Source organism: Chelmon rostratus, chromosome 12 (assembly GCF_017976325.1).
Source record: "Chelmon rostratus isolate fCheRos1 chromosome 12, fCheRos1.pri, whole genome shotgun sequence".
Taxonomy (NCBI): Eukaryota; Metazoa; Chordata; class Actinopteri; order Chaetodontiformes; family Chaetodontidae; genus Chelmon; species Chelmon rostratus.
The window spans coordinates 15817534-15837764 of NC_055669.1; the positions used below are offsets into that span (position 1 = coordinate 15817534).

At 43.0% G+C, this 20231-nt stretch overlaps 1 protein-coding gene across 2 annotated transcripts in view; it reads right to left on the reverse strand.

Annotated features, from left to right (window-relative positions):
- The window catches only part of LOC121614478 (adhesion G protein-coupled receptor L2-like), an 87202-nt gene that overhangs the window by 44976 nt on the left and 21995 nt on the right, over positions 1-20231 (reverse strand). For both annotated transcript variants that reach the window (XM_041948346.1, XM_041948345.1), the window contains exons 3-4: positions 5141-5354; positions 622-731 (exon numbers count right to left, since the gene is read on the reverse strand). In XM_041948346.1, the coding sequence (XP_041804280.1) occupies positions 622-731; positions 5141-5354 (324 nt within the window). The remainder of the gene's footprint in view (positions 1-621; positions 732-5140; positions 5355-20231) is intronic.

Genomic DNA, 20231 nt, shown 5'->3' on the forward strand with positions numbered 1-20231 from the left:
CTAGCTAATTAATGACAACTCCGTGCTACTTAAAGTGGATGAGTGACTGACGGGTGGAGGTCATGATATTATTGGCTCAAATTGGTTGGATTCAAGCCTTTTTTTTCCAGGAAGAAAACATGATTGGATTTTGATTTTGACAAGAATCCAAAAATATTTTTTGCATTTCTTTTCGGTACACATTGTTAAATAGGTGCACAACATGACCGGAAATCTTGACTTTAACAAATCTGGGTATTTTGCCAACTTGGAACCGGATCCAAGATGGAAGCAGCTGTCAAAACGCAACCCTAAAGGTGGATATCTCAAAACCTGGACAAATAAAACCAGAATTATCTGCACGGCTGGATTCTGACAGAGGTAATTAAGAAAATAGGGGTTTCTTGTGTAATTGTAATGAACTGACCCTTTAAATGATTGCAACACTTATATGCTTAAGCTGAACTGATCATCATTAATGCTTTCCGAACACTTCCAGTTTCCAGTTGCAGTATCATCTGTAAGACAAACATCTCTTTGCAACTGGAGAGGGACTGCAGTTACAGCACATCTGTCTATTGTACACACACTTTAAAAACACACAACAAGAGTTCAGTATGAGATTTGGATGGCGATACTTACTATAGGGAACACACTCATACTGGACCTCTAAGTACTTGTAGGTGCCAGGGCATGGATCAGGAAAGACATCAGAGCCAGTGACAACCACACACTGCGTACGGTTGTTGCACCTAGAGAAAAAAAAAGATTGACCAGAGATTTCATCATGACTACCCACAGCAAGAGTACTCGGCAAAGACAACATTAATAACACAGAGGGGGAAAAGTTCATCGTTACGGCTACAAAGAAACTGATGAAATCCCAGCCGCGACTGTCACATACGCATTCTAGTTTAAACCTTGGCAAACAGAGAGAGGGAAGAAAGCATTAAGGAAGAGCAAAGAGTGAGAGAGCTGCTAAAGGCATGTCGGGAATTAGCGACGGCATTTCTTTTCGCAGCGTCCTCATATCGCTATTGAAAGGGATAACATTCATTAAGACACACACGACAGGTGGCGGCGACATGCAGTGGACTGGAATGATGACTGTTAAAACCGGGAGGCTCCTCCGCACGCACGCAGCAAACACATGTTTCTATGAGAGGCTGTTCGCCGTCCGCCATGAAATCGCCAATGAGTTATCAGTCTGATGTGTGGGTTGCGTGCGTGCGTGTGCGTCTTTGCAGATGTTTGCAGATGTGCGGGTGCTAAAAAAGTTTCAAGTGAAGAGGGAGAGGGGGGAGAGAAAAGAACAGCAGAGGACTGAGTTTGTGTAAATACTGTATAGGGTGAAATTGGCTCCACTTCAATCAAGCTCACTTGAGGCCGAGGGATTGAGAATAATGTCAGCAGTAACAGAGGCAAACAAGACAAAACTGGCACCGAAATAAGGACATTCAACAATTTGCAAGCCTGAGATAAATATTTCAAAAGGTCAGTAGCAGGCATGCAAGCTGGACATACATTTCAACATGGGACATGACTTCCAAAGAACCATTAGCAATGAAAGAGGCTTTCTGTCACTGCAAAATGGGGCCTGGCTGGACAAACAACAGACAAAACCTTGACCTTGTGCTTTTAACTACGCAGGATGCTAAAGTAGTGAATCAAAAGGTAAACATATGTACATTAGCCAGAGAGAGACTTGACTTTTCAATCTGCACTCTAAATCCACCTATGCATTTTCAGAACAAAAACCCTGCCTTTGAAGCTAATGGATTATTAAACATTACATATGAATAAAAAGGTGCAAGGTCCATTATGAAGTTAACAAATAGCATCATCAGCGTTGGTTGAAACATCACTGACAATATGGTGCCAGATGCAATTAAGAGATTCACTTTCATGGCTACTTCACTGCAGTGAGAGGCGCTGCGAGGGAGACGGGTCGCTGCATCAAAATGTGAACTGACTGACAGCAGATAAGAGCACTTCAAATACACCCTGAGATATTCTTTTTAATTCGGTGTTTAGAGTTTCCAAGTCTGGCTGACTCTAGCACAGAATACTGGAAAGCACATTTACTCAAGTACAGCATGACTTTGAACTGCTATAATTTCAGAGGGAGATTATCCACTACATTTAAGTGGCAGCCATAGGTAGTGCTGTATAGCACACGAAGACTTCACATATAAAAGAAAAGATGGTTCATTTACTATCATGTTTTGTTATGAATGTGTGTTTTGTAGAAGCACATTTGCTCCACTTCCACCAGCTACAATATGACAATGCTGCTTTCATGTTAATGCAACAGTGATAATACTCCACCCATAAAATACATATAATAATATACACTTTTGAAGGAGCCATTCAGCATCATACTTTCTGAGCTTTTGATACTTGTGCTGTTAATACTTAATTACAGTGCAGGGTTTTACTTGTTTTTTTCGTTTTTTTTTTTTTTTTGCATTCATTCAGGTTAAACCTGGTATTTCTGCACAGCTGCAGGCTACACATTATTAGCATTATACTTGTTTTATTATTAGTTTCTGTGCAGGATCGTTTCTGGCTTCTGAGATCCAATTTCCAATAACTCCTTTAATCCGATGAATGACTTCACTCAAATTGTGCTCGAGCATTTTTCTTTTCTTTTTAGGGTGATGACATCACAAAATATGACAACTGACATTCTAAACTTTTTTTAAATAACATCAACAGAAGCTTCAAATGTACATTCGATACCCCAGTTGTAATGGAGTAATTTTACTTAAACCTGACGTAACTTTTGGGGGGTTTATTACCACATGGGAATAGTGCAACAAGCTGCCAGCTGTTCACCAGCCTGTTGCCAACTTTGTCTGCAGTTGCTGGTACTGAGCGGCTAGTGTACAATCACATTACCAGAGGTTTGTTAGTGAAAACAGTGGCTGGCTTTGGTTGGAAACGAGTTCGATGAGAGCAGTGAGACTGAAACAGAACACGACAGTTGCGGGCCAGATAATCAAAACAATGAGCTGAAACATGTTTAGCTGCAGAGCAGAGTGATAATCCTCTGTGGGTCTGTCACACAAAGTGACCGTTTCACGACACCCAGTGTCATTTGATCCATCGTTAATATAAAAAATTCTGACGAGTGCAGCTTTAAGTAAAAGACGGCACTTCTGCTAATTCTTTCAGGAATTCACGCTGGCATTTACTGTGCTGCAATTTTTAGATGCCTCTGCTTTGGAGAAAAGGGAGGTGCTGTTGCTAAGCATTTTGACACGCTTCCTCTGTTTTAAACTGCCACTGAAATCACCGCATGTAATCTCTATTGCACCGAGCACAATCTCACGGTAGTTAAGTGTTCTGCTTGTTTTCTATCTAAGAGCTGCACCTCTGACCGGGTAAAAGATTTATTCTGTTAGTCTCACTGGGTCAGAGAGTAGGTGGCCATTGAAATAAGGTAGTGCAAGTCAGCAAAACAGCTGTATTTTATTTTATTTCCTTCTGTGTGAATAGCTTTTATACCTATACTGGTAGAAAGCAGAGGGGTGGAGACAACAAGGCCGGCAGACAGAAAGAGGCCAGACATACCGTCCTTTACAGTACATCTCTGAAGGAATGATCACCTGAATATTAAACAGGCTCAGAGTTTCTATCAGTTCCTTCATACATCTTTCATCCAGCCACTTTTTTTCTTCGTCAACAACTTAACATTTCACTTGAAAAACCTCTTTGATTTAAATGCTGTTGAAAATCAAGCCATTTGATTCCTGGCTAGCTGTTGCTGTTGTTAGAAACGGGCTGCAGATGAATACTTTTTTGTCACAATTTCCAAAGCAACAAAACTGCCACTCTGCACAGCAGACTTCCCACTGTTTCTGTCTCTCCAATCTTGTTTAATATGTTTGTTTATGTGTCTGCGGTGCTATTGCCTTTTGTTATTCTTCCCCGATATTGGCAGCACATTGTGTCTTAATGTGGCGTAGTTTAAATATCCTCCTTGTTCTACTTTGCTGCAGATTGAAGGCGGACTAATCAGAGTCTCCCGAAGCTTTGTGACTGCTTTAACATCCCTGGTTATCACATCAACCTTAATTACGGTCAGGAGCCCATTTCCTCTGATCTGAATCATTAGAATAATTCTGGTTAAGGGCTTGTGGTGCAGAGTCTTCTCAAAGCTTTTGCTCGCACGCTCCCTCCGGGGAATATTTGATGGAGATAAGTTTGAAGTGCAGCTCCAGCAAGTGAGAGCCCGACGACAGATGTGCTGCACAATGTAGCAGGTTGCAGTCAAACCAGGGGGCATGGACACTGTCAGCGGCATGTTACTGTACTGGGACTCTGCTGTATATTTAGAAAGATAGAGTAAGACAGGAGGGCTTGAACCATTCCTGAGCTATTCTGTAGTGCTGCATCTCATGAGAGTAAATACAGAAGCGAATAAAGTAGGGGGGAAAACCCAGAGGTGCAAGATGGTGGGCGAGGGTACTCAGAAGCCAGCTTAAGGGGGGTCAGGTTAGGATAGAGCTTGCATCAGAACACGACCTGTGCTGGTTACTATTTATGAATAGTTCATCCAGTGGCCTTTACAAATACACACACACACACACACACACCTCTGGGGGCAAGCAGCAGTCGAGCTGAAGTGTTGCTGCTGTTCGACAGCAGAGCAGCATCCTATGAGAGGGTAACCAGGATAAAAGGCGCGATGATGGGCATTGCTCATTACCTGAGGCAAAGCCACTTCAATGCAGTACAAGTGTTTGAACAAAGCAAGCCCAGTGTTCCAGATAGGGAATTAAGAGGGTGTTCATGTGACTTGCACTCTCTCTGAGCTCCGCTGATTATGACTCAAACAGCAGCAACGACGCGCAGCTGGTGTGAAGAGCTCTGCCGCATGGATGTCAATTCCTGCCTGTCAAGAATTAATCTGCGCCCCAGTTTCCTGAATTTCAAAATGCCACCTACATAATCTAGTCAATGAAGGAATAAAACATTTATTTTGTTTTTAAATGAAAAGGTGTGAGATGTTGATTAATTGTCCGGTATGTAGGTGGGTGCAAGAACATTTCTTTTGTGTGCATCTCGGAGGGGGGGAAACAAACAGAGAACACTTTGCTCCCCAGCTCCTGGGCATGTTTGTGAAATAAGATCCCTCCCCTCCCCGGTGTTTTACCTTTGTGATATAATCTTGTAGGCATCAGGGAGGTAGCAGTTGACGTTCTCCATCTGGAACGGGTCAGCGTCACAGATCTTGTCATCAGTCCGGCCGTAGTTGGCCGTCTCGATCATGATGACATCACTCCCCGGGCAGCGGAGATCAATTGCATATCCTTCGCATGAGAGCTCTCTCCTGACCAGCCCGAAAGGCAAGGCCGCACGGCTGAAGCCTGACAGAAGAGACAGAGAGGAAACTTTAGGCAAATAATAAAATTAATGAGTGGAAAGGGATCACTGCTTCGGTACAATAAGACCACACATCACGCTGTAAAAAGATCCACTGGCACAAAATAAATAGGCAACAGCAGTCCAATGTTTACCACAGTTTTAAACAGACGGGCCATTACACGCGATACAGGAATGGGGAAAGACGAAACAATTCATCTCTCCATCTCTCTGTGGTCGCGGATGTTGGCTAAAGCATCTAATCTAAGTCAGTGGAGACCAATGGTAACCTCATAAATTCTTGAGCAAACACTAAGGCTACAGAGGCATCAGCAAGGCCTCCACCTAGAGAACATCCACCGCAGAGCCAAACCGATCTGGACTCAGAAGAGTTTGTTTTATAGGCGCACAAACCCCCTCGTTTGTTTCTTTTGCTTTACTTGCTCTGTGAAGAAAGATAGAGAAAAAGGCAGAATCCCGGCCGAATGGAGTGTAATATAATCCATTTTACAGTGTCGGCGATCGAAGAGTCTGGAGTCCACACAGGAGGAAAAATCTATACATGGAACACAGCAGATGGGAGCGCAGCCAAATAACTCCACTTTAGGGGGGAAAATTAACTATTTCACTCAAATCTGTCCCACCCCCCTTTGAGCCAATTACAATGAAACAGGTTGTTCTTCGGTGTTTCCTTTGTCTGAGTGATAAAATGTCATGTCACAAATAGCGTGGAACTACAGATACAGAGATTTGCAAAGACAGGGGGAAAAAAACAAAGTGAGAAAGAAAGAGAGAGAAATCCATTATCTGAGGTTAAAACAATCCAAAGTAAAAAAAAAAAGAAAAAAAAAGAAAAGAAATGTAACTGTCTGCAATTCTGAGAAACAATTAGGTAAAATCTAAGTAGAACATGCAAATGCGTTCCATTCAAGAAGTGCAAGCGGAGCGCTGCATGAACTGTCAATAATCGCCGTTGTTTGCAGCAATGGTGGGTCCCTGAGGGGGCAGCTACCATTTGTATTTTCTGCACTGCTCTCTGCTAATTAGCCTTCCTTTCAGCCTGTTACCTTTTCCATGCTCCCATGATTGGCTCCCAAGCATTGTCATGTACTAAGGCTTACCACCCCGGGTTCACTTTGCCCCCTCACTCTAATTATCCTCACACGTTTGACAGTCAGGGCCTGACGCAATTAGCATTGTTTGAACTGCTCAAAGTTGAAGTGATTGCGGCTTGAAATTCCTACCCTGAAACCCTCGACCCATATGTCTGCTAGTCATTTCGGCCCTGCTGTGCCTGGCTCAGTTATAATGATATTATATGTCAGTCTGTTCATGTCACACTAGCAAACAGGGGAAAAAAAGGGAAAACACGCAGACATCTGAGGAACACACACTGAAAATGAAAAGTCATCGCATATTAGGAGAAACTTCAGCACACGCTGGTAGTGGCAGCAGTATAACAAAATATGAAACTAATGGTATAAATTCTCTGGCATTCGACCACTAGACATTTCATTATAATACCATGATCTATCAAATAGCCGGTAGATTCTGCTTAGCTGGACTGTTTATCACCTCATTAGGAGACGTCAGAGTAGCCGGACTATAAGTGGAGGGCTGTGAGGTCACTCCATCTATTCCAATAAGCACTACAATTACCCAAGCCTTTCAGAAAACCTGTCCAGTACGGCGGATGATAAAACACAGAGTGAAGTCGCCGGCTTTACTGCGAAGACTAATGATCGTCCCGCCTGCCATTCCTCATGGAAGGAGTGACGGGTTTATCACGGCAGCTACAGACAGCAGACAGAAAGAATGCATTTCATGGGGTTTTAAAAATCCTGAGCGGAGAGAGACCGCCTTTTGGCCAAAACGCCCTCTCGGACACGCGTGCACAAGCCATCTGGCTTCGCAGGCCTTCTCTCCCTGGCTGTCCACTGGCGACTCTGCCCCATCTATCAGACCTCTATGGCATGATGGCACGTTGCTGTCAACACAGGCCTGGCGATTGATTAGGCTTGTGCCTTGCTGGCCTCCTCCCCCCTCGCCTGTATGGATCTCTCTGGTCATAGGCTAACGGTACATCAATTAGGGGGAGTATCAAGACTGTACTGGCGGCCTTAAGAACAAATTGCTTCTTCTGCAAACTGCGGATAGTCTCGGCCTCATTAATGACTGTCTTGTCAACTTGTAATTGGGCAAGTAATGACAAATCTGTCTAAAAAGTTAAAATATATATAAAGGAGATTTTTTGCTCTGTAGGAGGAGGAGGAGGAGAGCTGAATTCAAGAGAATATATTTTTGGTCGACTTAACTGGATGTTGCTTAAGATCTAAGGATTTGAGCACAGCTAAGAAGGCAAAACCTTGCGACAACAAAGGTTTCTGGATGTAGGTATTTTCCTGTGTTGATTTTCTCGGTTTAAACAAGTTTTGCGAGATTTTGGAAAGACATTCTTTGTGTGCACAAATGTCAATGTCTTAGGGAGCTATGAAAAGCTTTTCATCTCACGTTCTGTGCTTTGTTTGACTGCTCAACTTTGCAGAAGTTGAAGACTGCGACAGAAGGGCACCAGCTGCAGGGAAAACGGTGTCAGGGAAGCTGCAGGAAAAAATCCATAACACGATGCCTGTGCAAGTGTGTGAGAAGAAGAAGAAAGGGAACGGGGCTCCTCTCTCTATATCTGTACCTCAGATTAATGTTAAATTACACAATCAGTGAGGGAATTGAATAATGCTCTATATAGAGCACTTAGTCAAATGAGCTATAATTGGCTGTGATCCCTATTCTTGGCCCTGTTTACATGAAGCCTTATCATGCATTCTGGTCAGTGAGTGACTGCGAGGAAAGTAGCTTTTCAGATTCCTCCCCCTGACCTGCCTGCTAAGCCGCCTATTGAGCTCAAGAGAGCAAAGCGGGCCGGGGCCGCTTCTCAATATGTTGCATTCTGGGAGTTTTTCTTCTTCTCCAGTTGACAGCCTATAATTCACTGCCGACAACCCCCCCCCCCCCCAACCTCATAATACATATTTTGTTTTCTATCAACACCCTTGAAATTGGAAGTGGCACTGTGGCTCAGATGGGTGCATCCGAAACCATCCGCAGAGTTACACTCGGAGGCTTTTAAACCCTGGAGATGAAACGAAAAGATAATGGAGGTTTTGGTGTCGCGATATTGCCATTTGGCAACTGCAAGCGCCAGACCATAACACACATGTTGAGGTTCATCTGTTACGTGTTTCAGCTCTTGAGAGTGCAGTTGTGACCAGGCTTTAACCCTACAAACTCCTCTGAGTCAGGACATCAGACAGTGGGGGAAAGAGCTGGAGGAATGTTTGATCAGTAAGAAGAAAAAAAAAACTGGGCCATTTTTGGAGGGTAGACAGAGTGGTGAGGGCTGACACAGACAGAGAGCAAAGGCGTTGGTTGACGCTTGTCATCCTCCATTAAGGTTCCTTTGATTGGCCTTTGTGGTCCTGGAAACGGCAAACAGCTGCATGCAAATGGTCCTGTTTCCCCAAGGCTGGCCCCCATTGTTCTGGCCTTGGGTTTGACAGGGACGCTTTCTCTGCAGCATAAAGGAGGGTGTAGCCTTTAGTCAAATAAGAGCGCCCCCACCGCGGTCACAGCAGGAGTACTTCAAGATTGTTTGTCTTTTTACGTTGTTTTATTCCCGATATTACTGGTAGCCAACATCTTTGGAAGAAAGAGCAGATCTCAGAGTCAAGCTTTTCCTGCAACAGCGGGGGATGCCTCCATAATCCAATATCCGGAGTGACAGAGTGGCCATACAGCATGTTTTGCTCTGGTGGGGTAAAGATTTTCAAAGCATCATCAGTCATTTGGCGCTTTTTTCCCCAGCCCCTTTGTTCCTTACTGCAGTATTTCTAATCTGTTCAGTGGAACGTTTTGATTGCTGGCCAAGGAATAAAATTCCCTTAGAAAAAAATTTAATTCAAGAGACCACTGCGGTAAACCTTTTATGTATTAAATAAAACAAAACTACACTTCACATGTCCACGCGCACGCCTCTAAACCGACAAATTCAGCTCATACTGTACAAAGTCAGCACTCAGAATTTCCATTTCCACATCCCTAAATTTGTGAGGCATCCAGTGTTGCCACCTACAATGTGCAACACAAGTTCGCAAATGCAGCACGACCGCCCATCAGAGGTGAGAGACACACGGGGGCCAGGTGGGAGATGAGAAAGGAGATTTGGGATTCGCAAAATAACACCTGCTTTTCAAATACAGACAACAACCCGAGAACTCCTCACTATGCCACAACGGCTCATATTTCATTTCAACTGCTGAAATGCGGTGAAACACTGAAAATCTAGTTGGACATATGGCACCATTTCCCATGACACTTAAGTCCTCGCTCTAGTCCACCTTGCTGGGAATTGTGTCTAAAGACGGTGTCAGACAAGACCACAAACCCCGGGGCTACACCCGCCTTTCCCAGACAACTGCTATCAGACACTCTTGATTCCGATATAAGTATTCTAAAATAGAAACTGGCAATATAGGACTGAGTCCATTTGTGGTTAGACGAAGCGCTCTGAGTCATATCTCTTTTCTCTTTCTGGCGATAAAATGAATTCAGCGTTGCCACTTCAAATTCCAAAGCCGCCATTTGTATTCATGGCCATGACGTTTTCTCTAATGCATCTCTTGAACGTTTGCTTGACTTAAAAAAAAAAAAAAAAAAACAGCAGGTGGGAGGAGAGAATCACATGCACCATGTTGACGCATGTCTCCTTGAAGGGGTTTAAGGGTACGGATTTGTCATATTGCCGAGGCTAAGCGTGACAGACCCTGCTGCTGCCTCTTAACTCCTCAGGTGGGTCCATTTAAAGACAGCTAGATCCTATCGCACCAGATGCAATCGTGAGATGTTGTCTCTTTTTGGTGAGCGGCAAACATTTATAGGGAAAATCCAGCTTTTTTCAATCTGGGTTTTATTCTCATAATTGTGGCCAGTCTGACATCTTTATTCTAATTTTGCACAAACCACCTGTACTGTAAAGATTGGGAACCACTGGCAAAATACAGCTTGTATGAGGGCTTCACAGAAACTTCAGTTTTATAATAATCATTCAAATGAACACTTTCAGCATTTTCGTAAATACACTTATTCTCTTTCTTGCTGAGAGTTAGATAAGATTGATATCACTCTCATGCTTATAAAGCTAGCAGCCAGTTAGCATGATTAGCACCAGCAGCCAGTTAGCTTCACTAGCGCAAAGCTTGGCTCCAGCTTGTTCAGACTTTATAGCTCATTTGTCTCATCCATACAACAATTGAAGTGTAAAAACAACATATTGTGGTCTGACAGCAGGTTATATCTTGCTGTTACTGTGACTTAAGCTAGGCTAACCTGATGCTAGCTCCAGCTAGCTCCATAGTTATGATACATCTAACTCTATCATCTAATGCTCAGCAAGAACGAAAAAAACAAGCGTATTTCCAAAATGTTAAACTATTCTTTTATTGCTAGTCTGACAAAAGCAGACAGTCAGATGGATTAGCTATCTAGCTAACTACATTGAGATCTACTTCAGGGGCAACTTTCCAGCTAACCAGCTAAGCGCTGCCTGTTCAACTGCACACACTGGTTTCATTACATTACTGTGCTCCCCCAAATCAACTGGAAAAAAGGATAAAGTTAAGTCATGATAAACTGTGTGTGATACGATATGTAATAATGCAGATGAACTGGTAAGTCGCTACTTGGCTAACCAAACAGCTAGCTTGGTCAAATGGCTGGTTAGCTACTCTAGCTAAACCATGGAGCTACTGCCAGTGTTTCAGCCAGACGTAGAGCCTTTGAAGTTAATTACATAAAGTTCAAATTAATTTGGAAACAGGTTTATTATATGAATTACTAGAATAAGATCCAGATTGAAAAAATGCCAGAATTTTCCTTTAAACATGCAAATCCCTTCATAAAATATCTAACAACCCTACAATGTACACAACATGTTTGCCATGCACAGGCCACTCTTTTTTGATGTTGCACAAATCAGTCTGGGATTACACAACACACAGAAAATGTTTAAGTTTTGCCACAACTGATGCACAGTCGACACGGTGGATTATTTTCGTTCAACAGAACAGGCGGCTCAGCTGCAGAAGACTGCGGATGAAGAATTCCTCCCAGGGGAGTGAGAACTGAAGAAAAAAGCTTGAGAGTGGAGGTTATAATGACTGTGTCTTAATTTGGCCGCAAGTATCAAGGTTTTCTCCTCCGTCGATTGGTTGGATGATCCCTGACCCTGTGGGCGCACATCAAAGGAAGCCAGCAAGGAAAGAGAGGAGCATCATTACATTAGTAATACACATAATCCTCTAAATGCAAAGAGGGTCAGCGCTTAATATAAGTCACGCTGACAAGTGACAAGTGTAATTCAGTTGCAGAGACATTACGAGATGTAATATCTTCTTTCGTTCGTGCCATGGACACATCACTTGGATTAAAGTGAAGTTTAATTTGACACCTTGTATAGTCTAATGAGAAAACAAAGACACAAATAACTGTCACAGAGGCTAAACATTTGAAAGAAAAAAAAATGTTCCACTTGGAAGATGAAAAAACCTATATGCTCCCAGGAGAGTGCCATTTTGACAGAATTAGTTCATTGCTAGTTCAATATCTAACATATTGTTGCATCTCTTTTTGCAGAGGAGTTGATGAAACACGCAGAAAGAGGTGAGTTAGAGAAACACTCCCGAGTGCAGCAGGGCTGTAGTTTCACAGGTTTGATCTACCCGGAGTGATGCTTAACTTCCCTCAAAGCCAATATTTTACCCCTGCACTTAAACCTCAGCTGGATTTTCCGCTCAACAAGACGTCTCAGAATAAGTCAGGTGCCTCCCTCGGGGTGGGGATGGAGAGGGGAAAAAAACGCAGGATGAAGTGGGGAAAAGAGGAAGAATGTGGGTTTGTCTAATCACATGCTTGTGTCTCTGTTGCTGTTTGCTGGGGCAGAGTCGCCCCGTTTCACCCTCCTAAACAACACGCCACCCCCCCTCCACCCAGCCCTGCCTGCACAGAGCCGAGCCCAGGAGGCTTACTCGGTACGTCACAGACAGGGTGTCAGGAGAAGCTGCCATTGGAAACATGAATTACATGAATAATGAGCCAGAGACTACAAGGACGACTAGGAACACAGATCAGGGCCTTGAGACGATAATGAACAGATAATTCTGATAAGAGACACAAGTTTCATCTTCATGCAAATGCAGAGCCTGCAGTAGCCTTTAATGCAGTGGTGCTCACTTCCATTGGGAAGTCCATTTTGGTGCTTTCGTGTCTCTAAACGAACCCACTTGTGCCACAATGGATGGAGTGGTGTAGCTGAGGTTGTACTTATGCAGATGAGGTGGTGTAGTACAATTTTTGCTATTCTTTTTGGCATGAAATTATGTTTCTGTGTTTCATCAACACAAGAATTTTTTGTGGCTGTAGTTGGTGCACGCACAAAACTGAAAAAAAAAAAACAACTTTCATGTATCTTTTGTTTTGCCTCTTTCATTTTGACATACGTTTTTAATCTTGTGCACATTTGAATGCACATTAAAATGCAATTTTTAATGCAATTAGGGCCGAGTCCGTGCTGGCTTGGATTAATAGATGATTCTTATCAGGAATGTCTTGAGGACACATCCTCAGCTCCCGCTACCAACATTTTCCAGATTGCATAACGCTGGACATAATTTGGTTGGTCAGACCCAAGGACGTCCAGAAGGTTGGGATAAAGTTTGTCTTCTTTGGCCGAACTGCCCCTCTGGAGGGGAAAAAAAAAGGTTTATTTTTGCTTTTGTGGCTGCATGAATACAAGCAGCCCGTAACTGCTAAAGTTCGATTAAATTAAACTGCAATATCATTAGAACTTTGATTGGTGTGCGTCTGTGGGACATAGAGGTTGGGTGCCATAAAAAAAGCAATGCAAAGCAATGTGATGTCCCCTGTGATGTGACACTGTAGCATCCAGTAGAAGTTGGGGAAATGATTAATGCACAACAATGCACAACTTGTTACCTTTTCACCAACCTGAGCAATATTGCTTTATATTATGCTGTCACATGAACCAATCTTAGCTAACCAGCTTACTGGCTAACATAGAGGCAGCAGGCTTGTTTTTCTCTTGCTAGCGTGCACGTGCCTGGTCTAGCTGACCCAGTTGTGCTCCATGTTTGCACTTACATCCAGTTTCAGGAAATGGAGCTGATATATGCATGCACGAGAGTCTCACAGACTCGGATTTCTACAGTCTGCAAGGTGAGGGTCAGGAGCCGTGCTACGATTACCACTAGCAAGCTAATCTGCTGGCATGTTTACCGCCAGCTGACTACAGTTGGTTGTGCAAGCTCTTACATTGTCAGAAAACAGACCACACTGGCTGTGGGTCTGATGATTTTGTTTTATGAGTTTTTATTGAAAACAGGTTACAACAGACACATTGAAGCAGGAACAGATCATTGAAAAATGCCATTTGTTGTTTATCTACTACAATGGCTGTGAGCTGTAACCTCAATGCCAAACGTTCAGAACGAAGCTGGTGGAAATGTTTTGTTGGGCAACAATTTAAGAAATCTGTGACAGTAGAACTGTAAGGCTGAAACTGGAAAGTCCTTTATTTTGCAGGGATCTTTAAATGTGTTCTTTTCTTTTTTCGAAATCTGATTATGTTTGCATGATGATGTTGCAATCATCATTTATTGTCTTTTTTTTTTTGCATTGTTTGAATTTGCTACAACTAAACACAGATGAAAGAGCTGAGAATTGTGGCGGGCTGATTAGCAAACTTGGCCGCATTTTTTTTATTTTTTTCCTTTGCCATGCAGATATTTGCTAATCCAACAGCTGGTATGTGCTTCATAGCTGTATCCCTTCTTCTACGGTCAAAGTAGCAAGGCTACCAAAAAAAAGGCCAATGCAGAGCACGACACCTTCGCTTTGCAGATTGTAACGGTCCGTCGAGAGTCTCCCATGCATACAGAGATATTGCTAGCACACTGCGTATGCATGCTGCACAACAGGGGAAGCCTTTGTGGGCTTTTGTACAGCTCTGTTTGGAGTCGCTGAGATTTACCAGGAAAGTCAGAGAAAATAAAACATTCAGGCACATTCCTTGGCAGTAACCCCCTGCTATCTCTGGAACACTGACCACTTTGATTGGCTTGAGCGTGATGACCTTGCCCCATTCCCTTCCACCAGCATTCCGGTCAATGCGAGCAGAAAACAGGAGCGCTGATAAGAGATGCGCAGATGGGGAGATCTTGATGACAGACAGTTTCCTGCCCCTCATCTTCGATGAGACCATTGTGCCTCGCACACTCAATGGGGATATACGGTACAAGAGGGGGTCAATACCGATAGCGTAAGGCAAACAAAAACGTCCTTTGTGCTTTGCTGTTTCTCGGGCTTTTTTCTTGCCGCGTACTTATTCAATTTCCTGCACGGCAGGAGAGGGCTTCCTTATCTTAGACTGTTTATACCTGCAAATCGGCTGGTGGCCTTTTGTTTGCAGGTGACCCACCCTGAGGTGACATTTAATTCCTGGACAAAAAATGTGTGGTCATGCTCTATGGCACAGCCTCTCAGCCTGAGGAGATTACTAATACAGTGAATGCAACAGAGCTGCATTCATGGCCCGTAGTGAGAGGTAGCCGGCAGGCAGAGCGCAAGATCCAACACACATTATTACACTGATTCGAATCATATATGACCTTAAGCCATGCAAAAGTGAGTGAAATGAGGAAGAAACCACTGGTAGGCGAACCAAAGTGGAACCAGTTTCATGTTATATTTACATATCAGTCCCCCTCTGCATGATTTTCTGTCTTAAGAACACACACATCAGAAAGTCTGTGCGCACACTAAGACGCACACTTAAGTCACAGAAGGCACACAAAAGCACATTTACAGAATCCATCATAATTACTTTTATTGATTGTCATCCTTTCCTCACTGTCAGCATTAGTTTTAACACCACCATTTACTCTGCAAATCATAACCAGCAGTAACAAAAACACGAGACCTGAGCTGTTATGACATTTCTGATACGGATCGAGGAGGACAGGGAGAGACAAATGCATCATTTTTTAAACAATTTTCACAGAGAGTACAAATAATTGCAGCCTTGCTCTCCTTTTCTTTGAGGGGCTTTTTGTTCAAATGGCCTTCATGTTCTTTTACACACATGATGTGTCTCCAAATTAAGCTCTCTTTAACAAATTAAAGCTTAAAATGTATGCGACTACCAAACAGCTGGAGTGGCTCTGCTAAAAAAGAGAATTCTCTGCCGCGGGAATTCAGTCAGAGCAACAATCTGCTTTGATTGCTTTAGCACAATGTCCCTTTGGTGTTAAATGTAACATGCTTGCTTTTGTTTTTGCATGTTTGTTTAGCTCTTGTGCTTTTTGTTCAAATGAAATTAGCTCTGACATGCCTCCAAGCTATTTAAAAGTGTTCAGTGAACACTGAACCACACTAAAAATCCGACAGGTTCTTGTTGCCTCTGTAAATACTTTTTGTTTCCGTTCCAAACCTGATTTATAGTGTTGGCAAACACCTCCCTACACACAAAGAAAGGAAAAACTCCACAGCTTTCTATAGCGCAGACTTTTATTTGAAACCCTTCTGCTTCCTCTCAAGATTAAATGCATTACTTTGTTATGACAGCTGAACCCTCCTGTGATGCAGCGTCTCACACCGAGCAAATCCGAAAGTTTAGATTATGAGGCAAACTACTTTGTGGTTGTAAGCCGGACTCATCTATTATTTGAATTAGGCCGCCAGGAGGGAAAAAAAAAAAAAAAAACAAGTGCGGACAGCATTTAAGGAAGGAAAGAGAGAGGTAGGCATCTGGTCCAATGTTTATACAACTTGTTACCATAAGGGGTGTGAATTGAACGGCTCCACGATGCTGCGAGCGAGTGAGATTTAAAGCATGCTTAACAAATGGAATCAAACTGTCAGAAAACTGCAGCTCCTTGCCCATTAAATTAAGTGTTTGTTCATCAGCCGGCCATTTGAGAGTGACTTTTACAATCACGTCTGCACACACAAAAGAGCACAAGGCTCCCTCCCGAAGGAAGAAAAAGGTTTGCTCTCGCATTCGCACACTGGGTCGGGACATTTCTTGCTGCTTTTGCTTCACCAAAAACGCACTCAGGAAATCGCTGTTGCAATAAATCTAGGATGACCCTATCAAGGGTGATATTGTATTTCATTTCCTCTGAGTGAAATACTGATCCAGGAGATTCATGTGACTCTGGCTCATTTCAATTTCATGTTCTCTTATGATTCAAAACTTTCCAGGTCCTCGACTATTATTAAAAAAGCATATTGTTACGCAATGGTATACAGGAATATATCTGGTGCTCCGTGCCGACACTGAAAAGCTGCATACTCCAGGGACTGTGGCAAAGTGCTGACAAAACGCTATTCAAGATAAAGTAGAAAAAACAACAAATGTGATGATTTATCTGTCTCCATATGGCTCCCAATCTGCAAGAAAGTCCATTCAATCCAGATGATGAACCCCTGCCTTATTTCTTGAAATACTTCCAGTTGGGCAGAATTTCCATGCAAGCCCGATGTATCCGTTTTTTTTCCCTTCCTCTGTGCTTGTTCTCACCACACAGATTGACCAGTCATCTGTGAATCTCCCATGGTTTAGCTGATAATTCATGATCGCCCTGCCATGGACCCGCAGCATTCAATATGAATTATAAAATGGCAAGCCAAGCATATCAATGGATGACAGACTGGATATGTATGGCCTGGGGCCAGAGAGGAGTTAGAGCACAATGGTTTCCCCATTCAGTCAACCCCAGGACTGGAAATACCAGTGTGGCACGAGGGAGGGTCTTCCATCAACACAATGTATGGCACTGCTTGAGACGAACGTTGTGCTGAGACGTATTGTTAACCTTTGCAACCTTCTGGGGGAGAAACACAAGCATGCTGGTACGCTGAACCGAGGAATATTTCACAATAAAAAAAAAAAAAAGAAAGAAAATGTTTATCCAGAGCAGGTCGAGACTAACAGAATAGAAGCAGAACTGAGAATTTCTTTAGGACTCTATTGCTTTTTTCTGCATTTCCCTCATCTGCTATTCTTCCATCTACTGATTTGAATATTCAAAAAAAAAAAAAGCATTTAACGTCTCTCATTCGCTCACTCTGGCCATGCTGCAACACCATGGACCTAAAAAACCCACTGCCTCTTAACTCTGATCCCCTCCCTCTGCAGATATGACACAGCTATCAAACACAAGCCACTTAATCTTTTACATTTCCCTTTTGAGCAGCATTCAGATACGAAGGCCGAGGTGCGTGCTCTCCTTTTGGCATTTAAACACAACAGCCAACTAAAAGTGTTGACACCGACTGCACGACATAATCCCCCCTAAATCTGGCTTTCTTTACTTTAAAGACTCAGATAACAGCTCTCATTCACTCACAGCAGATACGTGCCTGTGCACTTGCCCCACCTCCGTGGCCGCTCCCTTTGAATCTACTCGTCCTCTTTCATATCTGTAGACTGGGAGGTCTAAAACATCCAAAACAAATCTGATACCTGCATGACCTAGTTTTCTCCAGCGGTAGCGTCATTTTATAGATCTGTTATATAATGGCACGAGGATGTGGAAGAAATGGAGTAGAAATAATTAGGACAGGAAATATACATAGCAGTGTCAGCGTACTGCTTTCTCTGCAGCGTTAAACCTAATTAAGAACATCAAAAAAGCTAAAACCTTGACATTATTTTATATGACAAAGATTTACATGCAACAAAACCCTGGTTTTTATATTTCCATTCTGTGATTATCTATCTATACACCGGTTTTCACGGTTAGTGGCGGGGTCCGCCATTCCCTGACTGGCTTCAAATTACGTTCACACGCACAAGAAATTCACATGAAAATGAAGCATGAGATCCGGAGCTCAGCTGACGGGAGAATTTCACAAGTGTCATCAGATTTTCAGGTAATTCCCAAATTAAATTTATGGAAATTGCTTTAAAGGATAGTAGTAACACTGGGAAATCTGATCCCTTCTCACTGACAGATGTTTTTTTGGAAATGAACAGTTGTATTACTCTTTAAAAAAAATCGCATATAGTCTTGGGAAAGGATACAATACCTTTCAGAAAATCCGGCAGCCTTATTTGGAGTGTATGGATGCATCACTGACACCACCGCAGGGATGTGATCATTCCTGGTTAGCAAGAGAGCCAGAAGGCCTGTCTCAAGGCTATATCATTGTGCTAGTGCAGTGTCTCTTTGTGTTTCACTCTATTCAAAGAGGGGAGGGGGAATCTTCGTTGTTTTCTGTTCTGTATGCTATGTGCAAATAAAATAAATCTGAAAAGAAAATATTCCAACAAAAAAGAAAGCAAGGCACTTTCATTTGAATTTCATCTGACTGATAACAGCCTCACTGTTCACGTTCACTCTCTTCACGCCGTGTCAGAGCTGTAAGTTACTGCTAATGCAAACCAAACATTTCCCTCCTCACTACTTCACATTAAAAGCATCCAAGTGGTGAAACACAGGCTGGCTATTAATGTGAAACGGTCGCAGGAAACAGGGACGTATTAGTCACAGACACACCGAGACAAAACAAGAAAACGATCACGTTCGACATTTCATCAAGACAACTGGAGGAGCCACGATGAGCTGCAAGAACTGACCTGTCTGTTGCGTAAAAAACTACTTGCGACATGAAATGAGATTGCAGTTGCTAATGGCGTGATGGAAAAATGCCACATATTCAACTGATTTAACTGTACTTCTGACAAAGTAGCTGCTCAGTGTTTGCTGCTGTCCCCAAATCAACCAGGACTGAAATCTTAAACCTGCAAAACTGACTTTTTCTGGCATTTCATCATCTCTCAAATTGTTTTGGCGAACTTGGCAAACAGCTGCTTATTTACACATCCAGCAGTTACAGAGAAACATTATCAGTTTCTGGCAACCAGGCGAATGCAAGTCCAGCACTCTTTATCTTTTAGCTCCGCTTTTGGTCTCTACCAACTCCTGAGGGAAATATCTGCCATAGCTGCCCCACTATGTTCACCAGCTAGTCTTTAATTGTGTCTGTCTGGCTGTTTGGTGCTGAGCAGGGAGTGAAAAGTGGGTCTTTAGAGCTATTTGCTGAAAACTGCTGCAGCCTGAAATGACGCCCTGAGAGCCGTGAGCGTGAACCAGTAAAGTTGAGGTCAGACAGCTGAACAAGGAGCTGAAACTCTCTATACAGCTCCATAAAGCCGAGGGAAGCTGCAGATGCAGGGGATGGCCCTCTGCAGGTTCATCACTCCAAGCATCGTTAATATAAAAGTATTGATTATAGTCAAGTTCAGGATTATAACCTGAACTGAATCATCTAAGCTCGACTACATGGATTTGCTAGAATGTCCCAGGTAGCATTAAATACCATTTGATTTTGCACAAATAGATCAAATTTGTCAAAACAGAAGCCTGACTGGTCTCTTCAGCAACATGATGAGCATTTCAAAGCATCAGGAATGTTTTGGGTGAAAACGATGAATGTGCTCTGTCCTGGTGAGGGACAGGAGGTAATTATCAAGGAGAGATTTTGTTGCAGCGACTCTGATGGAAACGTAGATCATAAGCGCGGAGATGCGGGCCCTCAGGGCTGGACAGGCTGAAGGTGAGTGGCATGTGGACAGAATCAGATATTGTTTTCAGAGGGATACACACACACACACACACACGCATTCCTTTATTGATGGATGGGAAAATATGCATTCTTAGGCCTGAGAGCCCTCACATCAATTGAAACCCAAAACCTGGACTTTCTGCATACCAAAGCAGTATTGCTCTTTAAGAAATTCAACAGGA